General features: G+C 39.2%; 1 protein-coding gene across 1 annotated transcript; it reads right to left on the bottom strand.

The window, feature by feature from the left end:
- Positions 1-7,651: 7,651 nt before the first annotated feature.
- Positions 7,652-11,029, bottom strand: LOC311102986 (uncharacterized protein). The gene is made up of 4 exons (XM_084144487.1): positions 10,779-11,029; positions 10,293-10,550; positions 10,031-10,127; positions 7,652-9,868 (listed from the first exon to the last, which is right to left on the bottom strand). Exons 1-4 carry the CDS (start codon positions 10,914-10,916, stop codon positions 8,055-8,057), a joined length of 2,307 nt encoding a protein of 768 aa, XP_084000613.1. The 5' UTR covers positions 10,917-11,029; the 3' UTR covers positions 7,652-8,054.
- Positions 11,030-17,291: the final 6,262 nt, after the last annotated feature.

Below are 17,291 nucleotides of genomic sequence, written 5' to 3'. Positions count from 1 at the left end.
CCATCCTTTCCCTACTTGGAGTAAATTAGTGAACAACAATGCCCAGGCCTCTACTTCCGGTCTATACTTACTATCTACACCTTATGGACACAGTTAATTTTACAATAATTCTATTATATATATATATATATATATATATATATATATATATATATATATATATATATATATATATATATATATATATATTTTTTGCTCCTGAACTTCTTCTACTCTCAACCTCTCCGATCATTTTCATGATGTCCATCCGGTTTGCTTCTCTATGCCATATCTTTCTAACTGTGCTCTTTCCCAAAAGCTCCCAACACACAACCTATATACTTATTATGGACACAGTATGCTTACATTATTAGCTATCTTTGTTATTATTTGTTGTTATTTGTTATTAGTCCCATCCTTCAACTCTATTCAATACCTCCCATCTATCTCTTAACACCATCCATATAGGATTTCTATTTGCCATGTATATTTCAACCGTACTGTGATGTTTTACAAAAGTTCTGAACCTTTCTATTCTCATTGCTTCTACAGATTGTGAATTAAAAATAAACATTTTTGCTAAAAGTATTATTATATTATTGATTGATTGACTATGACTTTTCAGATCACCCAGTAATGCTATCTGCAAGGTTAGTTCCAGGTAAATATTGCAATCCTTTAGCCATTCCTGGACCTGTGTCCAAAAACAAGCTACAAATGGACAGAACCAAAACAAATGATCTAATGATTCTGTCTCTTCACAGCAAAATCTGCAGAGCTGGGAAGATTGTATCCCCCATATAAATAACATTCTATTGGTAGCAAGAATTTTATATAATAATTTAAATTGAAAGATTCTAATTTTTGAATCCGGTGTCGTTTTGCGTGTCAGTTCATAAACACTATGCCATGGGATCGGTACGTCAAAGATCTCTTCCCAACTATTTTGCAATCTATATGGGACGGCTGTCAATCCTTTGGTCCTTAAGTGAAACTGATATACTTTTTTATTTATCACAGTTTTCCTTAACCAATTATGTTCTTTAATGCAAGGCCGACAGACAAGTTCCTTACTTTCTCCCCCTTCCACTTTCCTCTTCCACTTTTGCGGTAAGGCTGCAATTATTTGGTTGTAATTTTGGGTAGAGCAGACATTTCCATATGTTTTTGTTAGCTGCATGTGCGACATAACTCCACCAGTCCTACCGATGATATCATTTACGAAGATTATACCTTTTTTAAACATTCTGTCAAAAAATAAAGGTTTTTTGTCAATTAGTATATTTGAATTTAACCACAATATTTGTTGCATTATTTGTTCTGTCGTTTCTGGAGGATTAAATTGAAATTGCAACCAACTTTCTATGGCTTGTTTTAGAAATAGTGACATTTGGGAGATTATTTCCTTTTCAAATAACTGAAAGTGAGAGGTTGTAATCTGAATAAAGGGAAAAAGGCCTTTCTTGAACATTGGGTGAGACAATCTTACTAATTTGCTTGAGAACCAGTTCGGATTTAAGTATAACTTTTGTATGACTGAAGATTTTAGTGATAGGTCTAATGCTTTAATATTTAATAATTTCTGTCCTCCAAATTCATATTCATTATATAAATATGCTCTTTTAATTTTGTCTGGCTTGCCGTTCCAAATAAAATTGAATATTTTTTTCTCATATAATTTAAAAAATGGTTTGCTAGGCGTAGGCAAGACCATAAGCAAATAGGTAAACTGGGATAATACTAAAGAGTTAATCAGGGTGATTTTTCCACAAATTGACAGGTATTTTCCTTTCCATGGTAGTAAGATCTTATCTATTTTTGCTAACTTTCTATTAAAATGTATTGAAGTGAGATCATTTATTTCCTTTGGGATATGTATTCCGAGTATATCCACATCACCATCAGACCATTTTATTGGTAAACTACATGGTAATGTAAAAATTGTATTTTTTAGTGATCCAATACGTAATATAGTACATTTGTCATAATTTGGTTGTAATCCAGAGAGGTTAGAAAATGTATCTAGATCCTCTATGAGGCTGTGGAGGGATTCTAGTTGTGGATCTAAAAGAAAACATGAATCATCTACGTACAATGACACCTTTGTTTTTAAGCCCTGTATTTCTAATCCTCTGATATTATTATTGGATCTGATTTTAATAGCTAACATCTCGATGGCCACAATAAATAGATATGCCGATAGTGGACAACCTTGTTTCACTCCTCTTGACAGTTTAAAACTTTCTGAGAAATAGCCATTATTTACTGTTTTACACCTAGGGTTACTATACATGATTTTGACCCATTTTATAAGAGATTCTCCAAAATTGAAATGCTCCAGGCATTTATATATAAACCCCAGTCGAACTTTATCAAATGCCTTTTCGAAGTCTGCTATGAATAGCAGGCCTGGTTTCCCATATTTTCCATAGTGTTCTATTGTTTCCAATACTTGCCTTATATTATCTCCAATGTATCTTCCATGTAAAAAACCTGTCTGATTAGAATGAATAATATCCGACAATACCTTTTTAATTCTATGCGCTATACATTTTGCTAGGATTTTTGCATCACAACACTGAAGTGTAAGGGGCCTCCAATTTTGTAAATGGACTGGATCTTTATATTTTCCACTTGTATCCTGTTTCAGTAATAATGAGATCAGATCTTCTTGAGTGTCAGATAATCTACCATTTACATAGGAGTGGTTAAAACCTGCTAATAACGGTCCTCTTAGTATATCAAAAAAGGTTTGGTATACCTCGACTGGTATGCCATCCAACCCTGGAGTTTTCCCGGACTTAAAGTCTTTAATTGCATCCAGAAGTTCCTCCTCTGTAATTTCACCTTCACATGAGTCTTTCTGTGTGGCTGTTAATTTGACATTATCAATAGAAAAAAAATCTCTACAATTAGCTTCAGTTAGAGGAGATGGAGGCGACTGAAAAGAAAACATATGCTTAAAGTACTTTGTTTCTTCCTTCAAAATATCATTTGGTGAATTATGGGTGACTCCGTCAATTGTAACCAGTTTCATTAAGTTCTTTTTGGTAGCATTCCTATGTTGAAGATTAAAAAATAATTTTGTGCATTTTTCCCCATATTCCATCCAGTTTGCTTTATTTTTATAATATATTACACTTGATCTTTCTTGAATAAGTTTCTCCATTTATTTTTGTTTTTCCTCTAATTTATTCTGAGCCTCTATGTTACAGTTTTTATTGCCATCTATCTGTTCTGTTAGACTTTCTATTTCCTTTCTTAGTATAAACTCTTTTGACCTAAATTGCTTTTGTTTTCGAGATGAGTACTGAATTGCATGGCCTCTAAAGGCACATTTAAAGGTGTCCCATACAATAAGGGGATTCGCTGTACCTATGTTATGTTGGAAAAAGTCAGTTATAAATTCCTTTTTTCTAATTATAAATAAATTATCATCCAATAGGCTTTGATTAAATTTCCAATATCCTCGCCCACGTGGAAATTCAGTAAGAGTAATGTATATGCCTATTATATAATGGTCCGACCGCATTCTGTCCCCTATCAACACTTTTTTTTACTTTTGGTGCCAACGAGAATGAGATAAGAAAGAAGTCAAGACGACTAGCTTGATTCAGTCTCCGCCATGTATATCTCACTAGATCAGTATATTTAAGCCTCTATATATCTACTAGTTCTAATGTATCCATGACATTCACAATTTCCTTAAGAGCATGTGGGTGATTGTTTGTGGTGTGATTTCCTTTACGGTCCATTGAGCTATTTAAAACAGTATTATAATCCCCCACCATAATAATATTGTTGAGTTGCTTGCAGGCTTGATAATTTATTATATATATTGTCAAAGAATTGTGGATCATCATTATTTGGTCCGTAAAGATAAATGAGCCATATCTGTTTATGGTCCAATAACATATTTAAAATAATCCATCTACCTTGGGTATCTATTTGGACAATTTGCACATTCGGATCGAAATTACTATTAATTAATATCATCACCCCTTTTGAATTTCTTTGCCCATGAGATGTTTCCACAACTTGATTGGAGTCCATCTGTGGTAAATTCAATTGATTGGATATGATTTGGAAAGGCACACACCTGTCTATATAAGGTCCCACAGTTGACAGTGCATTTCAGAGCAAAAACTAAGCCATGAGGTCGAAGGAATTATCCTAGAGCTCCGAGACAGGATTGTGTCGAGGCACAGATCTGGGGAAGGGTACCAAAAAATTGCAGCATTGAAGGTCCCCAAGAACACAGTCGCCTCCATCATTCTTAAATGGAAGAAGTTTGGAACCACCAAGACTCTTCCTAGAGCTGGCCGCCCGGCCAAACTGAGCAATCGGGGGAGAAGGGCCTTGGTCAGGGAGGTGACCAAGAACCCGATGGTCACTCTGACAGAGCTCCAGAGTTCCTCTGTGGAGATGGGAGAACCTTCCAGAAGGACAACCATCTCTGCAGCACTCCACCAATCAGGCTTTTATGGTAGAGTGGCCAGACAGAAGCCACTCCTCAGTAAAAAGCACATGACAGCCCGCTTGGAGTTTGCCAAAAGGCACCTAAAGGACTCGCAGACCATGAGAAACAAGATTCTCTGGTCTGATTAACCCAAGACTGAACTCTTTGGCCTGAATGCCAAGCGTCACGTCTGGAGGAAACCTGGCACCATCCCTACGGTGAAGCATGGTGGTGGCAGCAGCATCATGCTGTGGGGATGTTTTTCAGCAGCAGGGACTGGGAGACTAGTCAGGATCGAGGGTAAGATGAACGGAGCATCCTTGATGAAAACCAGCTCCAGAGTGCTCAGGACCTAAGACTGGGGCAAAGGTTCACCTTCCGACAGGACAAAGACCCTAAGCACACAGCCAAGACAACGCAGGAGTGGCTTCGGGACAAGTCTCTGAATGTCCTTGAGTGGCCTAGCCAGAGCCTGGACTTGAACAAGATCAAACATCTCTGGAGATACCTGAAAATAGTTGTGCAGCAACGCTCCCCATCCAACCTGACAAAGCTTGAGAGGATCTGCAGAGAAGAATGGGAGAAACTCCCCAAATACTTATGTAAATTTATGCTTTGTCATTATGGGGTATTGTGTGTAGATTGATGAGGGAAATTTTTTTTTTAGAATAAGGCTGTAACATAACAAAATGTGGAAAAGGTCAAGGGGTCTGAATAATTTCCAAATGCACTGTTTATATTTTTATATATTTTTCTTTATTATTTTCCCCTAACCCTACCTCCCCTCCCCTAATTGGAGTACACTAATGGACAACAACACTTAGGCTTTACTTCCAGCTTATTCATACTATATACATTTTACAGACACAGTATATTTTACAATAGTTATGTTTTGGTTGTTTTTAGTCCCATCCTTCAGCTACCCCCAACCCCTCTCATATATCTCTGAACACCATCCAGTTTTGATTTCTATTTGCCATATACTGTATTTTTCAACTCTGCTGTGATGTTTCACAAAAGTTCTGAACCTTTCCATTCTCATAGTTTCTACAGATTGTAAATTAAAGATAAACATTTTTGCTAAGAGTATTATTATTATATTATTGACCAATTGACTATGACTTTTCAGATCACCAGCAGTGCTATTTGCAGAGTTAACTCCAGGTAAATGTTGCAATTCTTCAGCCATTCCTGAACCTGCGACCAAAAACAAGCTACATATGGACAGTACCAAAACAAATGATCTAATGATTCGGTCTCTTCGCAGCAGAATCTGCAGAGCTGGGTTTGTTGTATCCCCCATATATACAGTGGGGGAAAAAAGTATTTAGTCAGCCACCAATTGTGTATGTTCTCCCACTTAAAAAGATGAGAGAGACCTGTAATTTTCATCATAGGGACACGTCAACTATGACAGACAAATTGAGAAAAAAATCAGGAAAATCACATTGTAGGATTTTTTATGAATTTATTTGCAAATTATGGTGGAAAATAAGTATTTGGTCACCTACAAACAAGCAAGATTTCTGGCTCTCACAGACCTGTAACTTCTTCTTTAAGGGGATTCTCTGTCCTCCACTCGTTACCTGTATTAATGGCACCTGTTTGAACTTGTTATCAGTATAAAAGACACCTGTCCACAACCTCAAACAGTCACACTCCAAACTCCACTATGGCCAAGACCAAAGAGCTGTCAAAGGACACCAGAAACAAAATTGTAGACCTGCACCAGGCTGGGAAGACTGAATCTGCAATAGGTAAGCAGCTTGGTTTGAAGAAATCAACTGTGGGAGCAATTATTAGGAAATGGAAGACATACAAGACCACTGATAATCTCCCTCGATCTGGGGCTCCACGCAAGATCTCACCCCGTAGGGTCAAAATGATCACAAGAACGGTGAGCAAAAATCCCAGAACCACACGGGGGGACCTAGTGAATGACCTGCAGAGAGCTGGGACCAAAGTAACAAAGCCTACCATCAGTAACACACTACGCCGCCAGGGACTCAAATCCTGCAGTGTCAGACGTGTCCCCCTGCTTAAGCCAGTACATGTCCAGGCCCGTCTGAAGTTTGCTAGAGTGCATTTGGATGATCCAGAAGAGGATTGGGAGAATGTCATATGGTCAGATGAAACCAAAATAGAACGTTTTGGTAAAAACTCAATTCGTCGTGTTTGGAGGACAAAGAATGCTGAGTTGCATCCAAAGAACACCATACCTACTGTGAAGCATGGGGGTGGAAACATCATGCTTTGGGGCTGTTTTTCTGCAAAGGAACCAGGACGACTGATCCGTGTAAAGGAAAGAATGAATGGGGCCATGTATCGTGAGATTTTGAGTGAAACCTCCTTCCATCAGCAAGGGCATTGAAGATGAAACGTGGCTGGGTCTTTCAGCATGACAAACACACCGACCGGGCAACGAAGGAGTGGCTTCGTAAGAAGCATTTCAAGGTCCTGGAGTGGCATAGCCAGTCTCCAGATCTCAACCCCATAGAAAATCTTTGGAGGGAGTTGAAAGTCCGTGTTGCCCAGCGACAGCCCCAAAACATCACTGCTCTAGAGGAGATCTGCATGGAGGAATGGGCCAAAATACCAGCAACAGTGTGTGAAAACCTTGTGAAGACTTACAGAAAACTTTTGACCTGTGTCATTGCCAACAAAGGGTATATAACAAAGTATTGAGAAACTTTTGTTATTGACCAAATACTTATTTTCCACCATAATTTGCAAATAAATTCATAAAAAATCCTACAATATGATTTTCTGGAAAGAAAATTCTCATTTTGTCTGTCATAGTTGACGTGTACCTATGATGAAAATTACAGGCCTCTCTCATCTTTTAAGTGGGAGAACTTGCACAATTGGTGGCTGACTAAATACTTTTTTTCCCCCACTGTATAACATTCTATTGGTTGCAAGAATTTTGTATAATCATTTAAATTGAAAAACTCCAAGTTCTGAATATTGTTTACTTCAAAATACATTTATCGATTGATAGATTGCGCCTACATTTGCTGCTACAGTTCAGGCCTAGACAACTATACAACACAAAAACTGTCATTCAGGAAATCAAATAATTAAATTAAAGCATTTCATTATCTTTAAACTCACAACATTAATTAAGCCTACATTAAAGGAGACCTTTTCTTTGGTTCAACTGAACAGCGACACAGGCAATAGGTAACAAATAAACATATATAACTTGTTTTTAAGAAGATGTATTTAATTCAGATGTACAGGGACAAAATACAAGTACAACACCTCTTGTTTCTTGAGTTGTAAAGTGAGCAAAGGAATTGCAACATACTGTAAAATACTCATGCTGCAACATTACTGGTGCATGTGGGTTGAAACAAGGACATATTAAATACATATTACATACATATAATAACATAGTAGTACTTATCAATAGGCTAGGCCCAGGTTACCCATCCTAATATAACATCAGGGGGAATCCATGGAAGGACCATGGATGTAGAATAATTGCATTGTCATTTATGCATCTTGTGTAATAGCTAGATATTCTATAATTATAATTACTTCATGGATTTGCAACATTCATAGCATTCTTACCAAGCAGCTCCAGTTAGGCAGGCGTGATGGTATTGTGCCATTATTCATATATTATTACAGTACTAGTGAGACAGTCTCCAACAGTCACTTCCACTATTTGTTCTTGAACTTCAATACACTTGTGTTCCTTCAAATTTCTCATACAGGAGAAGTTCTTCCTGCATTTGGAACAGTTGTATGGTTTTTCCCCAGTGTGCACTTGCTGGTGAGCCTTGAGATTGTTCGCTTGGCTGAACGTCTTCCCACACACAAGGCAGAGAAACGGTTTCTCCCCAGTGTGCACACGTTTGTGGCGAACAAGGTTCTGTGCAAAACTGAAGCTCTTCCCACACAGGTCACAGGTATGAGGCCTCTCTCCAGTGTGAGTGCGTAGGTGAAGATCGAGGAAACGCTGTTTGGCGAAGTGCTTCTCACACATGGTGCAGCTGAATGGTTTCCCTTCAGTGTGAATGAGCCGGTGACTGTTATAGTAACTCAGGGAGCTGTATCCTTGTTGACATATATCACAGGTAAACGGCTTCTTGCCTGTGTGGACCCGACGATGAGTTTTGAGATTGGTAGCAGTGTGGAAATTCTTTCCGCATTCTTCACAAGAGTGAGATTTTTTCTCTGTGTGTATCACCTGGTGCCTTTTCAGATAGTTTGCAGACCGGTAGCATTTTCCACACTCTGAGCAGTCATAGGGTTTGTCCCCACTGTGTATCTTCTGGTGGATCATCAGAGAACTCTTTTGGTTGAAGCCCTTTCCACATATGTCACATACAAACGTTTTCTCACCTGTGTGAATGCGCTGGTGGACTTTGAGATGACTAGCTTGAGTGAAACTCTTCTGGCATATGTCACAGGTGAATGATTTAACGCCAGAGTGAGTCTGCTGGTGTCTGCGGAGGTTAGGCGCTAAACTAAAACATTTGCCACAGATCTCACAGCTAAATGCTTTCTCACCAGTGTGAACTATGTGGTGGGTATTAAGTACACTTTTCAGGCTGAAGCCTTTTCCGCATTGATCACATATGTAGGGTTTCTCTCCTGTATGGGTCCTTTGGTGAGCCTTGAGGCCACTTCTCTGGCTGAATCTATTGCCACATATGTCACAGCTGAAAGGTCTCTCTCCTTTGTGTACAGTCAGCACATGTACATTTAAACTTCGTCTAGCTGTAAAAGACTTCCCACATGTTGTACACTTAAATGGTCTTTCTCCTGTGTGTACACCCTGGTGTACTATCATATCTCTCTGCCTGGCAAAAACCTTCCCACACTGAGAGCAATTGAATCTCTTCTCTCCTCTGTGTACAGCTATTCTGTGAGCTTTGAGGCTACATTTTGCAGGGAAAGCCTTAGCACACAAAGTACATCTTAATACCTTCCCTTTCTCTCCTTTGAAAACCATCTGGTGTTCGTTAAGCTGGCTCTGGGTGCCAAATATCTTCCCGCAGTATGTGCACTTGAATCGCTTCTCCCTTTTGTGCACTATAACATGGTGTACTTTGAGACTGCACTTTGCTGTAAAGCCCTTCCCGCACTGCGTGCACTTAAATGGCCTCTCACCCGTGTGGACAACCTGGTGGGCTTTCAGGTTACTTAGTTTACTAAAAGCCTTCCCACACTGTACACAGCTTAAACATTTGTCTCCTTTGACAGATTTCTGGCCCTTTGTGCGTCTCACCACACGCAGTCTCATTTGATGTACTGTGGGAGCCACCATCTTAGCATCATTGGATATGTCTGTGGGTGCAGCAGGCTGTAAGTCTTGGTCCTCTTGAGCCTTTGCTGGTGAGAGTGGTGTAGTAATCTCTTCCTCCAAGTTGTGGTCAATAGTAGCATCCTCCCCAGCCTCTGTCCTGGATTCTCCATCTGGGCAGTAGATATTCAATATTATTATCACTGCTGTTGTGCTGCAGTTCCAGCATTTAATTTAAACTTTCTAAAAAGTTCTGAATATAAGATGTAATGCAGTCAGTTGTCTACATTCAGACCATTCTGAATGTCGTGAAAGGTGACTTCATAACTACTTACCTGCGTCCTCATGTGTGTGTCCTGTCTGGGTGTCCTGTAGCAGTGTATCCTCCTTCAACGTGATCCATTCAGCACTTTCCTCCTCCGTCTCTGAAGACTAGATGTGAAATAATTAATCAGTGGAAAGTATCCTTCCCCAAACACACACACACACACTCTGACCTCCAACATAGGCAAGCTACATTCCTTGAATAGCAACTAATTTGCATCTTTATTCATATTCAAGAAATTGGTGACCAGATATGGATATATGGGAGCTTACCATGCCACTGTTGACTTCAGACAAGCGCTCAAATTTAGTCACGTCTGTTCCTTGGGTCTTCCTGTCCTCTGCACCCTCCTCTCCAAGCCCTCTAGTCGTCCTCAGGTCCCCATCCATCAACTGGAGATTCTCCTTCAGAACCTGATTATCTCTCTGACTCACTGACACTTGCAGACGCAGGGAAGCTGTATCCTCATCAATGAGACTAATTATTTTTTGCATGGCCTCTTTGCACAATCTCTTCATGATGGCAGACAGCTGTATATGGAGAAGACACAAACATATTACACTGACTCTTTTCTTATCTTCCTAGCTAGCTAGTCTCAATGCCAATTTTCTGACCCAAGACATTTGACATGATAATGTCAAACAAACAATTAACGTTAGCTACCCATACAATTTATCCTATGTTACACACACTTCCGTGCCAACACAATGCTAGCTGGTTAGCTAGACAAATGTAAACACTGCTTGTGACACACTTACCTCAGTCCCAGGGCCAATGCACTGCCTCTGTGAATCGGTGTAAACGTTTTGACTCGTGCACAATTTACTTATTTCCACCACGGCTGCATTTACTAAAAGCCCCATGACCGTGGCCAGTTGATCCTTTACACGTGACATTTTCCCTGAGATTTAAAAGCCTACATTTAGACAAATATAACGTTATGATTACGCAGTAGATGCTGTCACATTTTGATTTACTAGCTAACTATTTTATTCAACAAGATGACATCGGCAACACTAAAAACGTACTTCCGGGTCACGGAATTTCAGAAACGTTCGAAATAAAAGTCCCACACGTAATAGTAGGAAAGTGTCAATATCCTGTATTTATTCATGATATAAGAAAAACAATTGTCTAAACATTAACAATAATTCATTTGCATTACATTTGGGTTTTAAAACATGTTCCAAAGTCAAATAAATTCCATCAATGTGAATCACTGTATATGGAATACATATTCTGGGTGCCGCAGTAAAAGTACTGTATGGAATACTCAGTAGGGTCTGTAGAATCTATATATGGTGCCATTTCATGGGGGACTGAATAATATGGAGTGTTGCTGGCCTTTTACTCCACCTATTCCATTGGATACAATGTGAATCACTGTATACAGAATACATATTGGCTTATAGAGCAAAAACTATTCTAGGAGCCGCAGTAAAGGTATTGTAGGGAATACTCAGTAGGGTCTGTAGAATCTATATATGGTGTTATTTCATGGGGGACTGAGGTTTATATGCCCAGCAACACTTTCTACTCCACCCACTCAGAAATATGTGGTCGGCATTTTAAAAAGTTCTCATGGGTAGGCCTATTTGCACCGCAGAGAAGCAGGGTCCAGAAAAGTCGAATCCGCAGCTTCAACCTTTTAGAAAACAGTAGCAGTATTGGTGTTAATGTGTGCTTTTCTCTAAAGCAGTCTAATGAGAGGGCAATGTGGATACACTTTTTCAAAATGGCATGGGAGACTATGTTTTACATGATTTATCAGATAGGAAATGACTTAGTTGAAAGAAGTTAAGATTTTACGCTTGAATGATACAGCAGACTGATGAAATGAAGCTATATGCTTAGTAATGAAATGATATTTAAATATAAATGTGTTATTTATTCATGTAGTGGTGGGCACCAATAGAGATAATTTGATATTATATCGATAGCGTTTGATATCAATATGAGCAACGCATTTCCGGAAAGTTAATGTTGTTGAAAGATTACACAAAATAGTTTTATAACTAACCCAAGATAGACCACAGACTGTCGTTTCAAATGGGAAGAAGTGAAATATAGTGGGCAGAACAAGCAAGAAGGGGTGCAGAGCCAAGCATGAGCTAGCGAGATCTTATTGGCGCGTTTTAGCATGTATTTGCGCATTTCCGTTAGGGAACGCCTACTCTGTGTAGTGCGCGTGTGCAATAACTCTATTCGCACATGCACTCCTTCTGAACAACGCAATTTTTTGTTAAACTTTGGCAAAGGGTCAAGTCTACAAAACTTAGTCCACTCTGTTTGTAACCGATTTTAGTTTTGGGAACAGAAAACTGTATTGAGATCAAATGTTTCATCGATTAGAAAATGCTTCACATTTATACATCCGGTGAAATAGGCTATCTGGCTCTTTTTCTATCTATAATGATACCGCAATGAAGCAGGGAAGAATAACTAAGGACTTCCGGGTCACGGATTTTTAAAATATTTTTTCTTCTTCTCTGGTATAATGGCGTTCATAACTGTGTGGGTGGATAATAAAGATCCCAAAAAGGAAATAATGCGGCGTAAAAAAAATATTCATACAAATTATCAAAAATAAACTTAAACTAAGCAAAATCAACTTGCTTTTCTGTTAATATTCTAATCAGGTCCCTACACTGGCTCAGAAGGATCCTGTGAAGGCGGGACATTTTCTGGAGACAGTCGTTTTTGCAGTGCTTCTGCCATGAAGTCTTTGAGCCTAAAAAACGTTTCAGCTGCAGATACAATGATGTCCAGCTTCTTGAATTCTACAATTAATAACTGTGGCTATAAATGCTACAAAACCCACCTTCTTCACAATGAGTGTATCCAGATCACTTGATTGCCGTAAAACATTTGCAACTGGTTGCCGTGCACCATATCTTCTCCAGCACTGTGGCCTCTTGCCCCTTCCACTCTCTTTACCGCCTCCACATACGAGATCTGCCATACAGCCCTGATCCTTGACACCTCGACCTCTTTCACCCTAACATGTTACAAGGGGGTAACTAGCCCCCTGGGGTAACCACAAGATGTCACCAACTTATTTCCCCCAACACTTTCCCTGGCTGACACTGCTCTTGCTCAACAAAAACTTTTCCTCTGTGTCATCACAACTTTTGGAGATATTTAAACAAAACAATTTTGTGGAAAGTTGATCTAATTTTTGGAAATTTGCAGTGCAGGAGGTGGGCTCATGAGTTGTGCTCCAATTTGACTGGGGATAGCTTTATTTGTGACCTACAGTGAGGGAAAAATGTATTTGATCCCCTGCTGATTTTGTATGTTTGCCCACTGACAAAGAAATGATCAGTCTATAATTTTAATGGTAGGTTTATTTGAACAGTGAGAGACAGAATAACAACAAAAAAATCCAGAAAAACGCATGTCAAAAATGTTATAAATTGATTTGCATTTTAATGAGGGAAATAAGTATTTGACCCCTCTGCAAAACATGACTTAGTACTTGGGGGCAAAACCCTTGTTGGCAATCACAGAGGTCAGAAGTTTCTTGTAGTTGGCCACCAGGTTTGCACACATCTCAGGAGGGATTTTGTCCCACTCCTCTTTGCAGATCTTCTCCAAGTCATTAAGGTTTCGAGCCTGACGTTTGGCAACCTCTCTGGATTACAACCGAGTTATGATAAGTGCACCATATTATGTATTGGATCGCAAAAAAACACAACTTTTACGTTACCGTGTAGTTTACCAATAAAATGGTACGATGGTGAAGTGGACATACTCGGTATTGATATCCCAAAAGAAAGAAATGATCTCACTACATTATATTTTAATAAAAAGTTTGCCAAATTAGATAAGATCTTGATACCATGGAAAGGACAACACCTGTCTCTTTTTTGAAAAATCATCCTGATTAATTATTCAGTCATATCCCAACTTACCTATTTACTTATGGCCCTGCCTACAGCTAATAAAAAAATATTCCACTTTATTTGGAACAGCAAGCCAGACAAAATTAAATGGGCCTATTTATATGATGAATATGAATTCGGAGGGCAGAAATGATTAAATATTAAAGCATTGGACCTCTCACTAAAGGCTTCAGTCATACAAAAACTATACTTAAATATGAACTGGTTCTCTAGCAGATTAGTAAGAATGGCTCACCCCATGTTCAAGAATGGCCTTTTCCCCTTCATTCAGATTTCAACCTCTCACTTTCGGTTAATTGAAAATGAAATAATCTCCAAAATATAGCTATTTTAAAACAAGCCATAGAAAGCTGGTTGCAATTTCAGAACAAATATTACAACAAATGTTATGGTTAAACTCAAATAATACTAATTGATAAAAAAACAATATTTTGGGATTTTAAAAAACGGTATAATCTTTGTAATGATATAATAAATAGGACTGGTGGAGTTAACTAAAATAAATGGAAATGTCTGCTCTATCCAAAATTACAACCAACTGATTGCAGCATTACCGCAAAAATGGAGGAGGCAAGTGGAAGGAACTTATCATTCGGCCCTGCATTAAAGACCAAAATTGGTAAAAGAAAATTGTGATAATAAAAAAGTATACCAGTTTCATTTAAGGACCAAAAAATTGACATATACTGTAGGTTGCAAAATAGTTGGGAGGAGGTTTTCGATGTACCGATTCCATGGCACATGTTTATGAACTGATACACAAAACGACAGCAGAGTCTAAACTTAGTTTTTCAATTTATATGATTATACAAAATTCTTGCAACCAATAGAATGTTATATATATGGGGGATGCAACCATCCCAGCTCTGCAGATTTTGCTGCAAAGAGACAGAATCATTCGATCACTTGTTTTGGTGCTGCCCATATGTAGCATGTTTTGGTCACAGGTTCATTAATGGCTGAAAAATTGCAACATTTCTAACTCTGCAAATAGCACTACTGGGTGATTTGAAAAGTCATAGTCAGTCGATCAATAATATAGTAATACTCTTAGCAAAAAATGCTATCTTTAATTTACAGTGGCTTGCGAAAGTATTCACCCCCTTGGCATTTTTCCTATTTTGTTGCCTTACAACCTGGAATTAAAATTGATTTTTTGGGGGTTTGAATCATTTGATTTGCACAACATGCCTACCACTTTGAAGATGCAAAATAAAAAAAATGGTGAAACAAACAAGAAATAAGACAAAAAAAACAGAAAACTTGAGCGTGCATAACTATTCACCCCCCCCCAAAGTCAATACTTTGTAGAGCCCCCTATGCAGCAATTACAGCTGCAAGTCTCTTGGGGTATGTCTCTATAAGCTTGGCACATCTAGCCACTGGGATTTTTGCCCATTCTTCAAGGCAAAACTGCTCCAGCTCCTTCAAGTTGGATGGGTTCCGCTGGTGTACAGCAATCTTTAAGTCATACCACAGATTCTCAATTGGATTGAGGTCTGGGCTTTGACAAGGCCATTCCAAGACATTTAAATGTTTCCCCTTAAACCACTCAAGTGTTGCTTTAGCAGTATGCTTTGGGTCATTGTCCTGCTGGAAGGTGAACCTCTGTCCCAGTCTCAAATCTCTGGAAGACTGAAACAGGTTTCCCTCAAGAATTTCCCTGTATTTAGCACCATCCATCATTCCTTCAATTCTGACCAGTTTCCCAGTCCCTTCCGATGAAAAACATCCTCACAGCATGATGCTGCCACCACCATGCTTCACTGTGGGGATGGTGTTCTCGGGGTGATGAGAGGTATTGGGTTTGCGCCAGACAAAGCGTTTTCCTTGATGGCCAAAAAGCTCAATTTTAGTCTCATCTGACCAGAGTACCTTCTTCCATATGTTTGGGTAGTCTCCCACATGCCTTTTGGTGAACACCAAACATGTTGCTTATTTTTTTCTTTAAGCAATGGCTTTTTTCTGGCCACTCTTCTGTAAAGCCCAGCTCTGTGGAGTGTATGGCTTAAAGTGGTCCAATGGACAGATACTCCAATCTCCGCTGTGGAGCTTTGCAGCTCCTTCAGGGTTATCTTTGGTCTCTTTGTTGCCTCTGTGATTAATGCCCTCCTTGCCTGGTCTGTGAGTTTTGGTGGGCGGCCCTCTCTTGGCAGGTTTGTTGTGGTGCCATATTCTTTCCATTTTTTTATAATGGATTCAATGGTGCTCCGTGGGATGTTCAAAGTTTTGGATATTTTCTTATAACCCAACCCTGATCTGTACTTCTCCACAACTTTGTCCCTGACCTGCTTGGAGAGCTTCTTAGTCTTCACGGTGCCGCTTGCTTGGTGGTGCCCCTTGCTTAGTGGTGTTGCAGACTCTGGGGCCTTTCAGAACAGGTGTATATATACTGAGATCATGTGACACTTAGATTGCACACAGGTGGACTTTATTTAACTAATTATGTGACTTCTGAAGGTAATTGGTTGCACCAGATCTTATTTAGGGGCTTCATAGCAAAGGGGATGAATACATATGCACGCACCACTTTTCTGTTATTTATTTTTTAGCATTCTTTGAAACAAGTTATTTTTTTCATTTCACTTCACAAATACCTTTGCAAGGCACTGTACAATCTGTAGAAACAATGAGAATAGAAAGGTTCAGAACTTTTGTGAAACATTACAGCACAGAGGAAATATATATGGCAGCTAGAAATCTGGATGCTCTTCAGAGATAGATGGGCGGGGTTGAGGGTAGCTGAAGGATGGGACTAAAAACAAACAAAAGATAACTCATGTAAAATATACTGTGTCCGTAAAATTCATATAGTATATCCTGAGGCCAAATGTATTGTATCTGGGGACTTTTAATTAAGGAAATCTGAGGAAAACACTCCTGAAATTCTACCAACACATGTCCTGTGCTACACGCCGAGAGAACACGCTTGACCATTCTTTCTCTCCCTTCTGGGGTGGCTACAAAGCCCTCCATGCTCTCCCTTCGGCAAATCAGATCACACCTCCATCCTGCTTCTCCCCGCCTATAGGCAGAAACTTAAACAGGAAGCACCCAGGTATGGACTGTTCAATGTTGGTCTGACCAATCGGAATCTATGCTTTCAGACTGTTTTGATCAGGCGGACTGGGAAATGTTTTGGGTCGCCTCTGGGAATTGCATCGACGTATACACTGAGTCGGTGACTGGGTTCATCAGGAAGTGCATAGAGGATGTTGTTCCTACTGTGACGATTAGAACTTATCCAAACCAAAAACTGTGGATGGATGGCAGCATTCGCGCAAAACTGAAAGCGCAAACCACTGCAATTAACCACGGCAAGGTGACTGGGAATATGGAAGTGTACAAACAGACCAGCTATGACCT

Source organism: Coregonus lavaretus (genome assembly GCF_964263955.1).
Source record: "Coregonus lavaretus genome assembly, chromosome: 1".
NCBI lineage: Eukaryota > Metazoa > Chordata > Actinopteri > Salmoniformes > Salmonidae > Coregonus > Coregonus lavaretus.
The sequence above is the reverse complement of the archived record's forward strand: the minus strand, read 5'-3'. Positions and strand labels throughout refer to the sequence as shown.